The 20,377-nt window shown below is 36.3% G+C and overlaps 1 protein-coding gene across 1 annotated transcript in view; it reads left to right on the forward strand.

Moving 5' to 3' along the window:
* LOC138709978 (cardioacceleratory peptide receptor-like) overlaps nucleotides 1–20,377 on the forward strand; it is a 414,250-nt gene that overhangs the window by 107,808 nt on the left and 286,065 nt on the right. The window contains exon 2 of the mRNA XM_069840659.1: nucleotides 907–1,067. Within this exon, the coding sequence (XP_069696760.1) occupies nucleotides 907–1,067 (161 nt within the window). The remainder of the gene's footprint in view (nucleotides 1–906; nucleotides 1,068–20,377) is intronic.

Below are 20,377 nucleotides of genomic sequence, written 5' to 3' on the forward strand. Positions count from 1 at the left end.
AGATGAAATTGTTTCTTTTGAAGGAAGTAGAAGCAAAGAAAGATATTCTATAACACACATTTATCAAAATATATCTTAATATTATGAAATAAATATATTTAAATTGCTTTAGTACATCTATGTATTAGTATCCTTTCATTCGTAGAGAATACTTGACAGATACAAATCCTAGCCTAGTACTTTTGTGGAATACAATCATGAAACTTCATTAATGACTTGTAAATATGGAGTGATAAAGTACTATTATAGAAAAGTATTTTGTGGAATAGAAACTTTAGTATTTTTATTACTTACTAGAGAATTTGCTTGTGATGCACAACACCATACTTTTGTGGAATAGGCCCCAGGACAGTGACTTTTTTAATCTGGTTATTTATTGACCCTCTATCAATACTGGGTTATTTAGCGTCGATGGAATCCATGATAGCGAGATGAGGCCGAAGATTCGCCATAGATTACTTGACATTCGCCTTACGATTTGGAAAAGCGTCGGAAAAAACATAACCAGATAACGATCTCAAGAGGGAAACGAACCGGATCAGCAGACAAGCGTCTTAGCCGACTGCGCTACGTCGGTGGCTCCCTATGTTTGATATCTTCATTTTATTTGATCTGATGTGTTTCGAAGATATCCTCGAGGTTATGTCTAACATCTTTGGGAACGAATTTGGAATGTGTATTTTTCTTCCACAACACTATTCGAAGAATAAGAACAGTTTTGAATCATTACTTCCTCTATCGTAAAAGTATAATCTATCGGTTGTAGGTGTTTTGAAGATTCATTACGGGATATCTTCAGAATTATTGGATGGGATTGGAGAACGCTTGTTTCTTCTGAAACCTACCGAAGTACAATATGAGGTTACAAATAACACAGTGTATTATTTTGTATGCTGTTGCTATCAGGTACTATTTCTTTTTGCTGTTGCAGACGGAGCAGTTCACAGTCCTGTGGATTCTATTTGCTCTCATCGTGCTGGGAAACTCTGCTGTTTTGGTCGCTCTCCTCGTCAGCAAAAGAAGAAAATCTCGGATGAATTTCTTCATCATGCAGTTGGCACTAGCAGGTCAGAAGTTATTCTTATATAAAAATATTTGCTTCTGTCATTTCTAGGTTTGTTTCTGAATAATTAAATAGTCTCTACAAGGCATCTGTTCTTTTAAACAATTATGTCCAAACTCAGTACAATAATAAACAAAACGACAGACAGATTTCAATTCTAAAAATCTGGCTTTCAGCTATAGTTCCCTGTAAAGTTGACTTGAATAATTTCAAGGGAAAAATTGTTCCGGACATCGAACCGGGGACCTTTAGCTGAGTGCGACAACGCTCTATCGACTGAGCTATCCAGAAACTCTACAAGACTCCGGCTCAAGAAAGTCACACAGATAGTGTGCATCCAATGTTGGGTCTCTGACGTCTTGTCACTTCACTTGAGATATGCGGATAGAAAGGGAATAATTGAGCTGGGGTCTGATAGTGTTCCAGGGTAGCTCAGACGGTAGAGCGTTGGCGCGCTTAGCCAAAGGTCCGGGGTTTCGATGCCCGTTCCCGAAACAATTTTTCCCTTGAAATCATTTAAAATTCGATTCTTCATTTTGTGATATTTATTTCATAGGGTAACAGAAGTGAACAAAATTGAGAATGCTATATCTTTTAAGTGAAGAATTTTAAGGGTTAATTCTTTTGAAGTGCATAATAAGAATCCATGAAATTCTCTTTGGACTCCACGAATGTCATGTACAATATTACGTCAGTAGCAACGTAGGATGAGTACGTACTGAAAATATTTATTATTTTAACGTTGAATTTTCCGAAGCTGTGAGTGCTATGAAACTCATTCAAAACTACATTCTTTTAAGACTTCTTTTTTTTTTTATTATGCAAGTTTATCGTAAAAATATATACTGTTGCATTTATTAATAAAATTATGAAATAAGTACATCGCTAATCGTATAACAAATAATGAAAATTTTCATGAGATCTGAAGTGAATACAGAAGAAAATAAATTTAATTTCAGTTATCCCAGTTTATCACGATTCAGAAACCAACCTATGAGTACGGATCCAGATCACTGAGTTATTTTTTTTAGTCTTGTAGGAATATTAAGAGTAGGTTAATTTATTATCATTTATTAAATAAAATACGTATAAACAAATATAATAATTTGTATTACTTACATGAAGAAAATAGACCAGCTGGAAGGAGAGATCGTGGTAGACCACTGAAGTTACGGTTAAAACCCTGTAAATTAGCCATATTGTAATTCTCTGTTAGGGTTATACCCCTGATCACATTTATCAGATTGATCAGCCTAATGTACTTTCAAGACAACTCATATCAATTTCTGTATGCTGCCATCTAGCGACTGCAAAAAAATCACGTTATAACCCTGATGGAATTGCATGGAGTAATAGCTTGAGAGTCACCGGCGTGGCTCAGTCTGTTAAGGCGCTTGCCTGCCGGTCTGAAGTTACGCTCGGGCGCGGGTTTGATCCCCGCTTGGGCTGATTACCTGGTTGGGTTTTTTCCGAGGTTTTCCCCAACCGTAAGGTGAATGCCATGTAATCTATGGCGAATCCTCGGCCTCATCTCGCCAAATAGCATCACCAATCTCATCGACGCTAAATAACCTCGTAGTTGATACAGCGTAGTTAAATAACCAACTAAAAAAATAGCTTGCAATTATACTTCCATCTAGCCATCGTTACCAAAAGTTCATTTTCGACAGTGGAGATCCTAGCGAACATTCTTCACATGAATGGTCAATTTGGTGTGTGTGTATATGTGCGTGCATGCATGTGTATGTGTCACCTGTAAGTCATAAGGTACTAATATCATTTATACTCTATAAATACTCCGTGATAGTAAAAATAAAAAGTATCAGCAATGACAAGCTGTAGATAAAAGTAAGATGCTCTCAAAACTATGTTTATTGTTGTTTATGATTATGATGTTTTAATCACTCATTATGTTGCATTTGGAAAGCGCGTGGGTGATGCAAATTACAGAAAATTTTTGGAACACCATTCACGACCGACAATGAGCTGGAAACGCAGAACTCTCTTGAATACCCATCCCACTGTGCTTCACGATGGCCCTCGTTTTCACAATGCTCCCCAAGTGGTTAAATTACTCAAAGTTGGGACGGAAAAATTCTAGAACATCCTCCGTATTTTCTGGATGAGTCACTCCGGCCTTTTCTCTTTGCGGTCGAGTGTATAAGCACTTCTTTTGACATTATTAACATGGTGGAAGAAAAAATTTAACTTTTTTATCTGCTCCCATCAGAATGTTTGCTTGTAAGACGAAGGAACTACTGAGAGGAGTAGGCCTACGCTTTCGAATGGCCTATAATAGCTGTAGAGCAGTCAATTAGAAACTCAGAGCAAAGTGACGATATGGATAGTATCTGTCACCTTCCAGAGATGTGACGACGTGTCCGAGATATTGGAGGAGATTACTTTTAAGAACTGCAATTTTGTCTGTTGTGAACAAGTAAGTTTGTAATCTTAATTAAAGTGTTGCCACTAATTTTGAAATGGTCCATGTATTCCATTATCTTTTCAAATTTTCTTCCTTATGCTTTTCTCACACTTTTACTTCATGATTCTTCATTGTTTCTAAAATTGACCTTCAAACTCAGGTATGTCTTTAGCTTTGACTTCTTCTTCTTTTTTTCTTCTTCTTTTTTTCTTCTTCTTTTTCTTCTTCTTCTATTTCGTTACTATTTTCTATAACGACTCTTCAAATTCAAAGATTATTTAGCGTAGAAGAAATAATATTGGAATTGAAAGTGAGTTTGTAAATGATCAGTATTTAATTTTTTATGCACGAGGATGGTCAAAATACTTTAAGTGAAACTCCTTCGTTTTTGAGGAATTTTTCACGTGCCCAAATATTCGTAGGGAGGAATGGAATGGAATTTAACTGAGAGGAGCACAGATGGCCCAGCACTGCGACCTATTGAGATCTATTGCGCTAACCCTCGATATGGAATGAGTTCCGTTCCACAGATCCCCCACGCGCACCGCCCTAACCACATGACTCCCTTAACGACCGGTCCCTACAGCGACAGAATCCATATACCATTCCTGCCTCGGCAACTTCCCCCACGACCCCCCCCCGTTGGTCCGAGGCGAAAATCCTCCCCCGAGTAGGTCCGCCTCGGGTGCTCGTTGCAGAAGCCATCCAACGTCGCTTAACTACATTCCACGGAGGCCGGTCGAGAGAGCCAGCAGCTTCGGGAGGCCGCCTGTAGAGTTATTTGAAAAACCAGAAACGGGATGATGAGGAAAGGAAGTGGCGAAGATGAGTGGGGTTCCAATCGCCTGATAAAGTTACCTGATATTCTTCCATAGGAGTGAGGGGAAAAATACCGAGAAAACCTCACCCAGGCAACTCGTCCTGACCGAGAATCGAAGTTAGACTCGCTAACCCCTTAGCCACAACGGTGGACATTCGTAGGGAGACTGTTAGCTTTGCTTTCTTTGTCATGCTAAAGTCTTTTGCGGCCTTTGAAATCTCGTTTCCATTTCCATATTTCAGCCCTTGGTCTTGTATCAAATTACAAGCATGGTTCACTCTCCATTGCCGGAAACAGAATGAATGGGGAAAACATGTACCAAGTCACGCGACTGATTAGCACAGGTGCTATTTCTGGAAGCCTGTAGACTCGACAAGGTAAGGGACGTAACTTGAATGCATTACAAGTCAATCTTGATTTACGACTTGTCATATAATTTCATTTGCAACGTAATGTATCTATATTTCCCAGTTCCTCTGTCACCTGATTCGGACGTTGCTAATGTTGTTATATCTGGAAAATTATGCATAGGCTTTCTGCATGTCTGAGAAGTGACAGCTTATTAATACGACAGCAGATCATATTGCTCTTCATCACATTTAAGTAAGTATTTTTAGAAACAGAACGTAAAACAACAAATATTTAGCATACTAAGATTTGCTCGGTCAAGTAGGATTATTTTTTCATGTCAGAGATCCACATTCGAGACTTATTACTCCCAGTAGAATTTAATAATTATAGAAAAAGGAAAGATTTGGTGTTACATTCCCGATGGTACAGAGTGCGGCAGAGGAATGGACGTTTATAAATTGTTGATTATTGGCTCAATAATTTATATATTTTTAAAATAATCTGTGTGAGATCATAATGTACAGTAGTAGCAAAAAAAAAACCGGACCGACCCTTGTAGCTGATGCAAAAGAATCCTGTACCTTGTATTGTGTCAAACTGTGGTAATTTCAATATGGATAGTGAAGCCAGAGGTATGTACTGCCATTTAACATAAAAATACGCAGTGCCGAATAGAGGTAGAAATGATTATAAATAGTTTATTATTGGCTCAATAATTTATATAATTTTAAAATAATATGTGTGAGATCATATTGTAGTCGACCTGGTTGGCGAGTTGGTATAGCGCTGGCCTTCTTTGCCCAAGGTTACGGGTTCGATCCTGGGTCAGGTCGATGGTATTTAAGTGTGCTTAAATGCGACAGGCTCATGTCAGTAGATTTACTTGCATGTAAAAGAACTCCTGCGGGACAAAATTCCGGCACATCCGGCGACGCTGATATAACCTCTGCAGTTGCGAGTGTTGTTAAATAAAACATAACATTTAAAACATAACATCATAATGTACAGTAGTGGCAAAAAAAACCGGACTGACCCCCGTAGCTGATACAAAAGAATCCTGTGGTGTGTATTGTGTCAAACTGTGGTAATTTCAATATGGATAGTGAAGCCAGATGTATGTACTGCTATTTAATATAAAAATACGCAGTTATCTTTGCCGAATAGAGGTAGAAATGTAATATTGATGCCAAATGAAAATATAACTCTCAAAGTTTTTTCGTCTGTAAGTTTTGAGACACTGAATGAAACAAAAGACGGTAAGAATCGAACAAATGCAATAAATTTCATTGCTACAATTAATTATACAAGATTGATGTATTCTGCGACTAGCAAAATTTGAATCTGTGACTCTGAAATCAGCTACAAGGCTCGGTCCGGTTTTTTTGCCACTACTGTACATAGTCTGATATTTTTCCTACGAAAAAAGGGTCTTTGGGAAATGTGCTTCTTTAGACAAGCACAAAGCGCCAACAATGTCTTCATCTTCATTTATGAGAATTAAAACGCCTGTCGGTTGAGAATATCGCGATGTTTTAATTGATAGACTATACTACGTATATTTTTATGGATAATGACGTCATAAAATGTCGAAATTCACACCCAGTAGCCTCAAAACTGTTGTTCTTGTAAAAGCTTTCAATTGCACAAACACGTTGTACACCTCTACACCGTTCCATGATTACTAAATGACATTGTATTGGCGACAGAATATACGTATATTTTATTGTCCCTCTGCTGTACTGTGAGAGATATACGCTTTTTATAATCGCCTGTTCCTCTCGCTCGTAATTCTGAAACTTTTCTCTTAATTATAGTGAATGAAATGAAATATTGGGTTGAGTGTACGATGGTTTATTTTCACGAATTTTGGTAGGCTCATGTTACATTTCTTCCTGAAGGGGCATTTCATTATTTTTACAGAATCATATACAGGGTGATTCACGAAGTTCTCCCCCGGTTTATGGAATTGAATCCTGAAGTTATTTTAAACAAAAAAATGTGAATAAATTAATGGGATCACGTTAATAATTACGAAGTTTCGGTAATTTGAAAACTGCATAAAAAATATTTCAGGATTCTCTAACAAAAATGCAAAAAAAACTAATTAAAATACAAACAATTGATTGCTTATGTGTCAGTCTCTTTCATTTAGAGTGGATTTAAAACACATTTTCGAACATTCCTTCCTGAATCTCAAGGCAGCGCTCCGCACGGATGTGAACCGCACGTGTAGCATTTCCAACTTCACACTTTGTGTCTTATAGGCGGCATCCAGAATACGTTGAAGCAACTCTTTGCGTGTTCACAGTTTCATGAATATTATATATTAATTAATAGGATCTGTGCCTCATTAGTTTGGGTACATAAATGTTGATGAGGTGAATAGATTGTTGGAATATCACGTTAAGATTTCAGGCGACAGCAAGAGCGAAAATTCGTAAAAGATATGATACAATCCGCCACTGAGCAATGCTTAACTGCCGGTCTAGTCGTCACAGCCGGGGAAGGTGAAGTGAGCTAAGGGGAAATCTGTATGACTCAATTGAACTAATAGCGCCCAGGCCTGCTTTACTCTTTAAACGCGCAATCGATGTGCTCTGCCTCCAATAATTTGACTCTCCACTTGTTTAGCTTTGTACTCGCGGATATTTAGCTGGATATTTCTGTATACAGTTGTCAATCTGGCGGTCTAGATTTGGCACAGCCTTTGATATGGAGGGGAATTGGGTGAGTGACACTTCAGTCTTATCCAGCTCAAGTTTTAATTTTTTATTTTAAATTTCTAAATTTATCGCGTCCTCACCCAGTCTTTTCAAACATCTCTGAGGTTTAATTGGGACATATTTTGTAGCTGTTTGTAATAGTTAGAAATGTTAAATGTTATGTTTTATTTAACGACGCTCGCAACTGCAGAGGTTATATCAGCGTCGCCGGATGTGCCGGAATTTTGTCCCGCAGGAGTTCTTTTACATGCCAGTAAATCTACTGACATGAGCCTGTCGCATTTAAGCACACTTAAATGCCATCGACCTCGCCCGGGATCGAACCCGCAGCCTTGGGCATAGAAGGCCAGCGCTATATCAACTCGCCAACCAGGTCGACGTAATAGTTGGATTAAGTAAATTTAGTTTCATTTTTTTTTTTACGTATTATAACTTATACAATAATATGCACTAAGTTTGTAGTTGACTTTACTAATGTCATTCATTGGAAGTGAGAACCATTGTTAGTGTGGTATATAATAGGCTTATTATTTGGTACCATTCTTATGTACTGTACTGACAAGGAAGGTTCACCAAATGATAATTGCATGTTGTGAATCTGTCGCTTCACCTCAACTTTCGGTCCGTTTTAATAAAATGCTGACGACTAGAAGCATTCTGAACGTGATATTCGAACAATCTATTCACCTCGTCAACGCAGTTATGTACCCAAACTAATGAGAGGCGAATTAGGTGGTTATGTAAACACTCACTGATGTATATACATTAACATTCTTGACCACGCGTTTGCCAATATTGTTAATATTGATCTGTCTGTTGCAATACTACCAATATAACCAGTAGCCGAATGCTAATCACACGTGTCTGTCTACTACTATCATATGTACATAAAATCTACCTGTCTACCTACCTATCTGTCTGTCTGTTTACCCACCTACTTACGTTCTGTGTTTCTGTCTGCTTAAATATCTGCTTGTTTGTTTGTCTATCTATCACCATATTTTTCTTCCCATCTGCGTTAGTGATGGGCGATAGTCGATAGTACTATCGATACTGTCAATAGTTATGACCAGAGACTGGAAGTTTAGGCATTATGAATAATTAAAATAGGCAGGCAAAAAGGCATCATAAATAGCTAAAACAGGCAAGCAAAAAGGCATTATAAATAGCTAAAATACGCAATAAAAGGCAATTACAAACGCCTTGCACTAGACCCACAACCTTGTACTTTCCACAAAGGGATTTCGGCGCAAGAAAAATTTTACTTAAGTCGAATGTAAATTGAGATATTTGACTCGATGTTGCTATTACTGTTGGAAGCAAAGAAAACTTCTTCCCAGTAGCCTTGGAAAGTGCTTTTTTGTGTTTGGTTGTACTGATATGTTGCGATATGAAATATTTAGCTAGCTACAACAACGTTGCAATGAAAACTGAAAGAAAAATAACGTTAAACCAGCACTCATAGTTGCCTTGTCAAATAAACATAAGCAATAATTAAAACGCTTACTGTTATACATTTTTGCACGGCGGCACTCATTGTTTCAAAGAGAATATGAACGAACTGAAAGACAATAATATGCATTCGGTAAAGTCACTTTCATTGTAGCGGTTATAGAAATAAATTAAAATTTACCTGTAGGCAATTTTTAATAATTAATTAATAAAATAGATAAAAATCAAATAAAGGTAAAAAAGCATTTATTTGGTAAATTAGGCATTTATATTTAAAAAGGCAGAAAAGGGCAATATAAAACTGTGACGTTTCAATCACAAAGGTATAATTCGAACAGATTTACTTTCAAAATAAAGGTAGATTTAACACATTTAAAAAGACGTTCTGCCAAAGTTCCGGACTCTGGTTATGACTTTAACTATCTAAACTATCCATAGTCAGAATTGTTTCCATTACTATTGATAGTTCTGGCGACTATGGATAGTATCGAAAAATGGGAAGATCATTATTATAACATTATAAGGGTTTCAAACTGGAGTTGGACAACACGATTCTTTTTCAGCGACTCGATCAGACACTACGAATCGTTTGTAACGATTCATTCACTATTTGTTAAGAACGCATCCCAGTCTATGATTCCAAGTATTCTTCTGAATAGTAAACGAACGACTCACACGATTCTTCACTTTTCAATCATGGGTAGAATAAAAGCGTTCTACATATCTCGCATAGATGACAGTGTAGGCCCGGAAAGGATATAGTCCCTTTATAATGAGAATTGCGACATCGAATTCTCTCTTTCTGATAGGCTGGATCCAGTTTTCATGACCCCCATCAATCTACAAAATTATGGAAGAAAATTAGGCTATCCTCAATTATAATTTGTGAACTCAACCTTACTATCAAGTACAATTTTACATTAAATATCTATTTGAGTACTACGCAAATTTCAGGCACGTACTCATTACTTTTCATATTTAACTAAGCAAATTCAGTACTGTATTTTATTTCCATTTATCCGTTCCTTTCATTTGTTCATACACCATTAACCCACAACTACGAAATTTGATCAGAAAGTATCTGTATTCACTGGGATCTTCAGTTCCCTCGGAAAAACTGTTATCGAAAATTGAAAATGTAATCAATGAAAGGTGAAACCGGCTGCATAGCAACAAAGTAGAAATGCTTATTTTAATATATTTTTATTATATTGTATTAATAAAATTCATACATAAAAATCGAAATAATTTTGAATTGTATTCTCATAGTTATGAAACAAAAGGTATGAATTATTCAAGATTGTTTTAACCAAAATGCAACATTGCTACAGTATTTAATCATAGTAGTAATTTAGGCCCAAGAATATAGGCTATACCAAATGTATATTTAAATATCCTAATCTTGTCAATTCTAATAGTTCTAGTATTAAATTAAAAAAGTTATGTGTGGATTTTATAAAAATTGAAAAATTGTAAATTTAAATTTGTATATTCTTATTGAGTAGTAGACATAAGACAAATTGTATTATATACTTCTTAATTTCAATTCAGGAATCCGCCCCTGAGCACAAGTTCTACTCTTTCAGGGGCGAGCTAAAGATTTTCTGTTTATATTATTGGCTATTTTATGTTACAATTATTAGCAAAATAAATAAATAAATAAATATTGGGAAAGTTAGACTATCCTTTAAGCAGTGGTCACATGTTTAAAAAGAACATTCTAATGCTGGCTAATTTAGGGACTTTAAGGACAGATTATAATATTATGTGTTATTAGTAATAAGTCAGATTCATCTCATTTCTTCTTCTACCCGATTTCTTCTCCCATTCACCATTCCTTCCAGTGCATCCTTCAGTAAGCAGTTTTATCCAACCAATTCCTTTTTCTCTTCCTGATCAGTTTCAGCATCATTCTTTCTTCATCCACTCTTTCCAACACAGTTTCATTTCTTATCTTATCTTGTCTGTCTACTTCACACGTTCCATTCTTCCCCATATCCAGATTTGAAATTCTTCTATTCGCTTCTCTTCTTGTAGTCATAATGTTCATGTTTCTGCCACATACAGAGCCACACTCCACACAAAACACTTCACTAATCTCGTCCTTATTTTTTTTCCAGATGTCAGCAGAACTTGCTCTTTTTTTTTTTTGTTAAAAACTTCCTTGACCATTGTTATCCTTTTGACTTCCTGGCAGCACCTTCTGTTACTGCTTATAATACATCCCAAGTATTTGAAGCAGTCCACTTGTTCTACTGCCTTATTTAGAATTCTCAAGTTTACCTTCTCAATGTTTCTTCTTATGAGCATGGTTTTCGTCTTATTTGCAATTATCTTTATTCCATAATGCTCACAGCTGTCATTTAGCTCCAGTAGCATATCCCTGAGTATCATCTCCTCTTCTGCTAACAACGCCATATCATCAACAAATTTTGTGCACTTTAATCTTCTTCTTCCTCCTACTATCACTCCTCCGATGTTCTGAAAACAATTCTTCACTAAATCCTCCAAGTAAATGTTAGACAGGACAGGTGATAAAGGGTATTCTTGACGTACTCCTCTCTCTATTTCACTTCCTTCTGACATTTCTTCTCTTATGCAACATACAAGATTGGACGAAGAGTAATAAGAAGATGAGAGGAATGACACCAAGACATAACAAGAATATCGACCGACAGGATTGTTTACGCTTTCGTCATGAATTTCCTCAAGGAAAAGAGTCACCAGGAAGACCACAGAAGAGATAACAGGAATCGCAATTTGGATCCAGCAGGCCAGAGGCCTTGCAAGAAGTAGAACAAGAAGAAGACATTAAGTTTCTACCACTATGAACCACAGCATGTTTCGCTTACACAGTACCGTATTTTATTATTAAATGTAACATAAGATGCTGGTTTATTATTTCTTAAGCTGAGTTTCGATTCCTGAAAAATGTTATATACTGGCATTTATCACATCATGTACCAGTAGGTACTTTTCTGTTCATGTATCATTGCCTGGTAGCCTAGATCATATATACCCATACTGCTCTGCGTTATAGGCTTTGACGGTAACACTTTTGACAGGCTTACTATGCTGCCATCTAGTTGTTACATAAGGAGTCACGTTATAACTCCCATTTGAATTGCATTAGCGACTGTACTGCCATCTCGTGTTCGTTTACGGCGGACGGATGGCGATCCTGGCGGTTGTTCTTTTCAAAGTACAACCGATTTTAACATAGGAATGAGCAAACTATATGTGATCTGGGCTGGCAGGTAGACTGAGTTTGCTGAAACTATGGTCAATATTACAAGTTATTGAAGATAATAGCGTACGTTCTACAATATCATCATTTCAACTTCAGAGGAAAAACATCTGTGTATACTAATTCCAAGGGAATGGCCATTACTTCCTTCTCGTTGGGTGTAACATTGACATACTTCCCCCTTAATCCCAATGGTACAGGTCTTCTACATTTATGACCTCGCGCAGGAAAGAATTTAAAATTTAAGAGGTCCCTAGTCGTTCCCCGCCTCTGGTTCAAGAGTCTTCCTTGTTCAAAAATGTAACGGTAACCGGCAATTCATGGGTTAAGTTTCGACATTATTACCTTTCGGTGTCATGTAAATAGCACGTACTGTTTCATTATAGGTTTTGCGCATGTGAAGAACTCAGTACTTTCATCACATGGCAAATTATATTCATGTTAGGACTTTAATTCCTTTATAGATTATGTATGTGTGTGTGTATATATACATATATATATATATATATATATATATATATATATATATATATATATAATGTGTGTCTATTTATTAGCACTGCAATTGGGTATACGGTACTTCTCTTGAGTGAAAGAGAAGGCCTTATGACCTTATCTCTGCCAGGAAAAATAAAACTACTGCTACTGCTGCTGCTGCTGTTTCTGCTGCCAGTGGCAGTGATATATATGCATATATATATATATATATATATATATATATATATATAATATGCAATAACATTACAATAATAGGCTATTTAAAATGATTGTAATTATTACAATATTACTTACATAATTACAGCAATAAAATAACATAAATAAAATTAAATGTAACTATAAATTTAATAAATAAATAATTCTAGGACTATAAATAAAGACTAAACTATAAATAACGCCTAGATTTACTATAAGGAATATCTAGCAAAAGTAAACCTAACTTATAAGTAAACCTATTTATATTCAACCCAACCTTCGTCAATTTAAGCAATTACAAGTCACCTTAATTATCAACTCGACTAATTACATGACAACTTAATTACTTAGTTACATGTCAATTTTTTTACATATCAAAATTAGTTTATAAGTAGAGATGAAACAATTTCTTCGTAAACACGATAACAGAGTATATGTGGTTCGAATATTGTACATGACGACAGAAGGAAGGGGGTAGAATTGTTTTCTGTACCGTATGGTTACAGCAACAGTGCTGAACTGTGGTTCTATGTACGTGTCCAGTGCCGCAGTAAGTGAGCGAGTCAATTTCTAACCTGTAGTGCGGTGTTGTTGTCATTACTAGAGATGAACAACGATCGAGAAAGCAAGACTAACAGCGCCCGCAAAGTCGAAAACCCGCACGACAATATTGACTACATCTCGTCGTTGAAGTAAAGACCGCTCTTGTGTGTTTCGAGCCGTCGAGATTGATCACTCCCGAAGCCCCGAACGCGTCAAACAGCCTTGAATCGCCACAGTTGTTTATATCTGACTGAACTTTTATCTACTTTGGCAACTGTTATATATGTATAAACAATCCAGTAGCCTCTTTGAAATATCATCTCTACCTGTCAGTGTATAATAATCTGTTCCCCAGTCTTTATTTAATTATTAGACCCTTATTAAAAGACTAGGAATTTTCTTTTCTTATGTTTAAGATCAAGTGTGCAATCTCAAATAAAAAGATATTAACGTTATGTTTTATGTTTCTTATAAATGTAAATTTATTTGAGAATTGTTTCTTTTTTTTTTCTATTTATATAACCATAGTAAATATCATATAATAGAACCAGAACATTTTGATAACTAAGATACTGTTCTGTTTGGTCTTTTTGTCTCATTTAAACATTTATAATGTTATCTATTTCAATGATGTATGCTATTCAAAGTTACGAAATTTTTCCACGCCGACCAAATGCTATTTCAAGAATGATGAGCGAGACTCGAAGCGCACGAGAATGACGAGACGAGACTCGAAAGACAAATGCAACGAACACAGCGAGCGAGAGCGACAGTTAGTCTTGTTCATCTCTAGTCATTACCTTATATATTAAGTCTTTCTAATATATTATATAGGCTTTAGTTAAATTGTTCACTCCATAGAAGACTACCAAGAGTAACAACACTGTACATTGATTATACAGGGACATCATTTTATTTTTACTAACATTTTTAATATTAACCTGGATATATACCTTTAGAGAGCCGGAAACACAGTTTGCTACCCCCTTCCAAGACTGTAGTTCGATGATACTGGCGTGAAGCACAAACAAATCGCTCTACTAGGTATAGGAGGGAAGAAAAGTAGTTCATCCATTTACGTAAACTAGGAAATATCGCGATTTTGAGTTTGATCATTTTCATTAGGTTTTTATTTAATCAAAATAAGTACAGTATTAAGAATAAGTGTTTTTACTCACGAACTGAGTTATTCATGCGAACGTATTCCTTATGCAGTGTATATTACACTGTCTACAGCACATTAGCGTACAATATAGAGAATGAAGTTAAATTGAAAAATAATCATAATATGAATATTTAAACACATTTTTGAAAATGGTGGCCGTTCATTTCGATACAGGCTTCAGTTCTTTTGTGCATATTATTGCACTATAGACTATTGCATCTAATTCCAATTGCCAGTTTCGTCCTTCGTACCAGTAACTAATGTACCTACTCTATCAAAGAGTACTTTATGTATTGTAAATTCAATCTTCACTTCTGCCCGACCCGCACAGATAAAATTACTCAGACATGCTATCTACTGTCCGTCCAAGTGGTTATGCCGCAGGATCGTAGAAAGGGGAGAAATCACGTGACAGTTGATTACTTAACGAGGCCCTTTTATTTAAGTTATTTTAAATAGCTGTATAGTATTATGTAAACGTCCAATTCCTAACAGAAATTAATGTTTTCAGAAAAGAGCTAAGACAGCCCAGGTTTTACAGAGGGGGGGGGGGTGCAGAAGCAGGTGAAGGAAATCGGGATGCGATGTAGGCAAACGGACAGTATCTGTACGAAAATATGATTCAATATTGAAAGCTCTTTCGTCACTGGAAAACGCGAACATATTTCTGGAACGTACTATACTCGCTAACTCAGTGCTGTTTACTATACGCGGCCTTGGTTCTGTGTCGAGGACAATTGGGGGAACTTCATTAGTAAAAGGGGTGGAAGTGAAGTACATTCAAAAACTCAGGTACAATAAAAATTGAAGTAAAAATAAAATGATGTCCCTGTATTTCACTCCAAATGTTCCGAACAGGTAGTGCGCAGTGTTTATGTTCCACCGAAGTATACTCTGTATGTCTGAAACCTGCTCTGGTTTACATCTGACCGCTGTGCAGAGTCAGAAACACCCACACTGCGTAGTTGATTTCATTTTTATTTTAGTAGGTTATTTTACGACGCTTTATCAACAGCTTAGGTTATTCAGCGTCTGAATGAGATAAAGGTGATAATGCCGGTGAAATGAGTCCTGGTTCCAACACCGAAAGTTACCCAGCATTTTCTCATATTGGGTTGAGGGAAAACCCCGGAAAAAACCTCAACCAGGTAACTTTCCCCAACCGGGAATCGAACCTGGGCCACCTGGTTTCGCGGCTAGACGCACTAACCGTTACTCCATAGATGTGGACTGCATAGTTCAAGTATAGGGAATCTCGTGTCCAAGGAAGGAGAGGTTTCATAATTATTTATAAGTCATTATTCGGGTAAAAGGTACTCCCTCTGTTCCAAAATATGGTATAGAAAGATGTCATTAATTCTGTTCCAAAATATGGTATACATTTGTTAGCGTTCTTAGTAATATGTAAACTTAATACATCTTCTACATACTTCTACGTACTTATTTGTCTGATAAATTAACATACGAAAAGCATAAAAATGAGGTACATTTCATTCTGTGTTATGTCAAATTAATAAAAGAAAAAACAAACATTCTTTTGAGAGAGGCAAATTAACATAAAAACTGCAATAAATTATAACCCGTTTTTTGTAAAACTATTGTGCCTTAGATGTTCTAATCAAAATTGACTGGCTTGGTGTTACGTTTTCTGCAACAGGAACACCACAGCAAGTGCCCATTTGATTTCTATTAATTTTATTTATTTTAGTAGGTTATTTTACGACGCTTTATCAACATCTTAGGTTATTTAGCGTCTGAATGAGATAAAGGTGATAATGCCAGTTAAATGAATCCGGAGTCCAGCACCGAAAGTTACCCAGCATTTGCTCATATTGGGTTGAGGAAAAACCCCGGAAGAAACCTCAACAAAGTGACTTTCTCCGACCGGGAATCGAATTCGGGCCACCTGGTTTCGCGGCCAGACGCGCTAACCGTTACTCCACAGGTGTGGACGATTTCTGTTCATAATTAACTATTTAAATATTTTAGTTTTACGCACTACAGAAGATTAGAAACATTCGTAACTGTACTATCTGATAGTCCCTTCACTACTGAACAGAATACCACACCACACCACACCGCGAAACATTTCGTGCGCGCATGTCCTAGAACCTAATGTTTTGTTTGTTACTATACCATATTTTGGAACGGAGTATTATCAGAAGTATGAAAATAAAAAGATAGATATACTGTAACCCTCTGTTTGTTGTCCTAGAACCTAATGCTTTCCGTATTAATTAATTTTCAAGTCATATTGCGCTCAATAACAACGCTGAACAACCGATTAGTCTTAGCTTATCTCAGTTATATTACAAAACGAAGGAGGGATGTCCGCTAACAAGACGCGTATACTGTGTACCCAATTTTATTTTCTAAACTCAGAACGCTCTATAGCGCTGCGCTGTCGGAGAGGTCAGGGAACTAGACTCGGTGAAGCTATTACATTCTTAGAAAACATAAATGTCTTATCTTGTCTCCCTTTTCTTTCCTTTCCTTTCCTTTAGTGATCTCTCATTAAATTAAGAAATACTTGAAGCAGAAGAATACGACAATGCTGGAAATTAAGGACGAAAGCTTTTAAATTCTGGATACAAAACATTGCATCACACCATGTTTGTTTTTCTTATTCTTTCTTCACTGCTTGTTTTCGTTAGTCTTGTATGTTGTTCTCAATGAATTTGAGTAACGCAATGGAATTGCTTTCTGTGGATTTAGCTGTCACAATAAAAGATTCCGAGGGAATCTAAAACAAAGTGGTAGTGGAGCGTGTATCCGTCGGAGTCTTGGGGAAAAGGGCCATGCATCCAGCTGTAGGCTCCTGGGCAATTGGCTGTAAGCGCTGATGTCCCGCGGAACTGGGTTAGTCTTCCTAGCGGTGAATATCGAATATGTCATTTCCACACAAAACCGAGCAATCGACATCCTACAGGCTGAACAAATATAATGCTTCCTATTTCCGTTATTGTATAGTATGTGTCGAAATAGTTGTTATTATGTACTGTACTGTTATATTTTAAGGGTTTAAGTGAAATCATTTACTTGGGCTTTGTGATGTTTATTTATTTTCTCTGCTCTTAGATAACGGAACATAAAAATGGAGGTCTTATGGAGTGATACTTTTTAAAATTATTTTGTTACCTGTTCTATTTGCTCTTCAGTGTGGTTAGATTCAGATACGGTACACTTTTAAAGTAAATTGTGTACATAACCATATGTATAAGTATATACTGGATGTTCATTTCAAAGTGCGTAATGACGTCACTGTTGTGAGTCAGCGATTTGAAGCGAGTTTCAGCTTTTATGTCAGAGAAGTTGCCTATTAATCAAGGCGTTCAATCTGAACTTGAGAGCGTGTACGGTATAACTTGAACGTCGTAGCAACAGATGGCGGTCTGTACGGTCTGTGTGCTACCATAACCTCTTTCGAACTGTGTTTTGCTCGGGGAAGTAGTACGCAGGATATTTGTTATCATCGGTTACGTACGGCAACATTCCACAATACAAATCAAATACTCCGTGTCCATGTTGACCGTCGAAGTTAATGTCAACAAATACTGTACGTAAGTAATCGTCTTAACCCTCTCCCCATATCCCGACAGTAAGAAAAAAAACTCACCCCAGTACGTGTTTCTAAAAGTTCACATTCCTGCCACTACTGGAGTTACCGTACGTATCGGTAAGTACTCTTCAAAATGAACGCCGTACTTGCCAGGCAACTTCTCTGGCACATAGGTAATACGCCTCTGCGGAAGTGTAGGAAGATTGAATTCTCTAGGCTCATCGGATAGCCACATGACGTCATACAGCTAGCCATGACACACTTTGGATTGAACACGCAGTATACATATATACAAGGTGATTCACGGGGATTTACCGTTACTTACGGACCTTATTTCGCAGTGAAGTAGAACTGAAGACTAATTTGATGTCATAATCTGACGTTAATTGCTTATACATCTGGCCCTTGGTCAACTAACTCTTTATCATTCCAACATAGTACTCTTTTGCAAACTGTTCTACAGCATTACGGTGTAATTTATTTTAATTTTTATAACATTGTTCCTAAAATAACAGTTTTCCTTGGACAGGAAATATTGCTACAAATTTTATGTCAGTATGAAAACGTCCTCAAAAATTTCTTGTAAGTAGTAATAATATGTATCTGCTTAATGTGTTTCTAAATTTGATAAATTCTTCGAAGAACAAGGAAATAAAATGTAAGGCTTACGCTCCAATAGAAAAATTACAATCAAAATTTAAAATAATGTAACTCCTTTACTGTATCTTGTACACTAATGACTATTAGTATGTGTAAAACACTGTCCATCTACTATACGAAAAAAATATTTTTACGATTAAAAATTATTTACATTTTTTCAAAATTCAATTCACTGTGCAATGATGAAGCTTTTCCCACATAACTAAAAAAAAATCCAACATTTTGTGATGAAATTTCCTGTGTGTATTAATGCATGTTATATCTACAACATGATGCAAGATTACTTCTCTGCATTTAATAGATTGTCTGACAAAAAAAAATCATTTTACAAAATGGTCAAATGTCAGTATTTTCTTCTAACACAAAATAAAAATAAAATATTATTTATTAAGGAATGTAGTTGAAAGAACATGATATTGTAAACATGAATTTCAGCAATAAAATAAAAGAGAGAGAACATGAAAAATTTAACGAATTTATGAGTTATGAGGGAAACGCTTCATCACTGCACAGTTAACTGCACATTTTGAATTCTGAAAGAAAAAAATATATAAATAATTTTTTTAAATCGTAAAAGTATTCTTTTCATATGGCAGAAGGACATGTTTTACACGTAGCAATGTTCATTATTGTACAAGATACAATAATGGAGGAAAAAATGTTGAATATTTTCAAAAATGTTACTGCTGTAAGCTGTACCTAACCCCTTAACACAAAGTTACACAGTAAAGTCGGCCTCGGTAGCGTAGTCGGTATAGCACTGGCCTTCTGTGCTCGAGGCCTAGGTCGATGGCATTTAAGATCTATGGAATATAATAAATGAAGTGAAAATGAAATTAAGTGTGCTTAAACGCGATAGGCTCATGTCAGTAGATTTACTAGCATGTAAAAGAACTCCTGCGGGACAAAATTCCGGCACACCGGCGACGCTGATATAACCAGCGTATAGGTAATTATAAGTATGGACACTTCGCGTCGGTACCTTTCAAGTAGCCGGACTGATTTCAATGACCTTCAATCCAGCTAGAGCGTGAGATTCTGCTTTCTCCCTAGAGTTGGCGCTGACATCACACCAGCTAGCAGTCGACACAGCGGAAATATAACACATATAATTAACACATCTAGGTACATTGTGTACACAAAATAAATTGGATCCATAAAATAATAAATCCGTCATTAACTGTAATGTCTAGACTCCAGAGTTCCTTTATAATGAGAGTTGAGACGTTGACCCCAACAACAATTAAAATATATAATGATTTGATAGCACTGAAAATGTTAATGTTATGTTTTACTTAACGACGCTCGCAACTGCAGAGGTTATATCAGCGTCGCCGGATGTGCCGGAATTTTGTCCCGCAGAAGTTATTTTACATGCCAGTAAATCTGCTGACATGAGCCTGTCGCATTTAAGCACACTTAAATTCCATCGACCTGGCCCGGGATCGAACCCGCAACCTTGGGCATAGAAGGCCAGTGCTATACCAACTTGCCAAGCAGGTCGACAGCACTGAAAATGGAAAAACGAAACTCTTATGGGAAGTAAAACCATATACCTATATTATATTATATTCAAATATTAAATGAATTCGATACTTAATTTTATAATGTATTATATTATTTTATAATATAATTTATTATATCTGAAATATAAAAAAAATTATTATTACAACTAG

The sequence above is a fragment of the Periplaneta americana genome, chromosome 12 (assembly GCF_040183065.1).
Source record: "Periplaneta americana isolate PAMFEO1 chromosome 12, P.americana_PAMFEO1_priV1, whole genome shotgun sequence".
Taxonomy (NCBI): Eukaryota; Metazoa; Arthropoda; class Insecta; order Blattodea; family Blattidae; genus Periplaneta; species Periplaneta americana.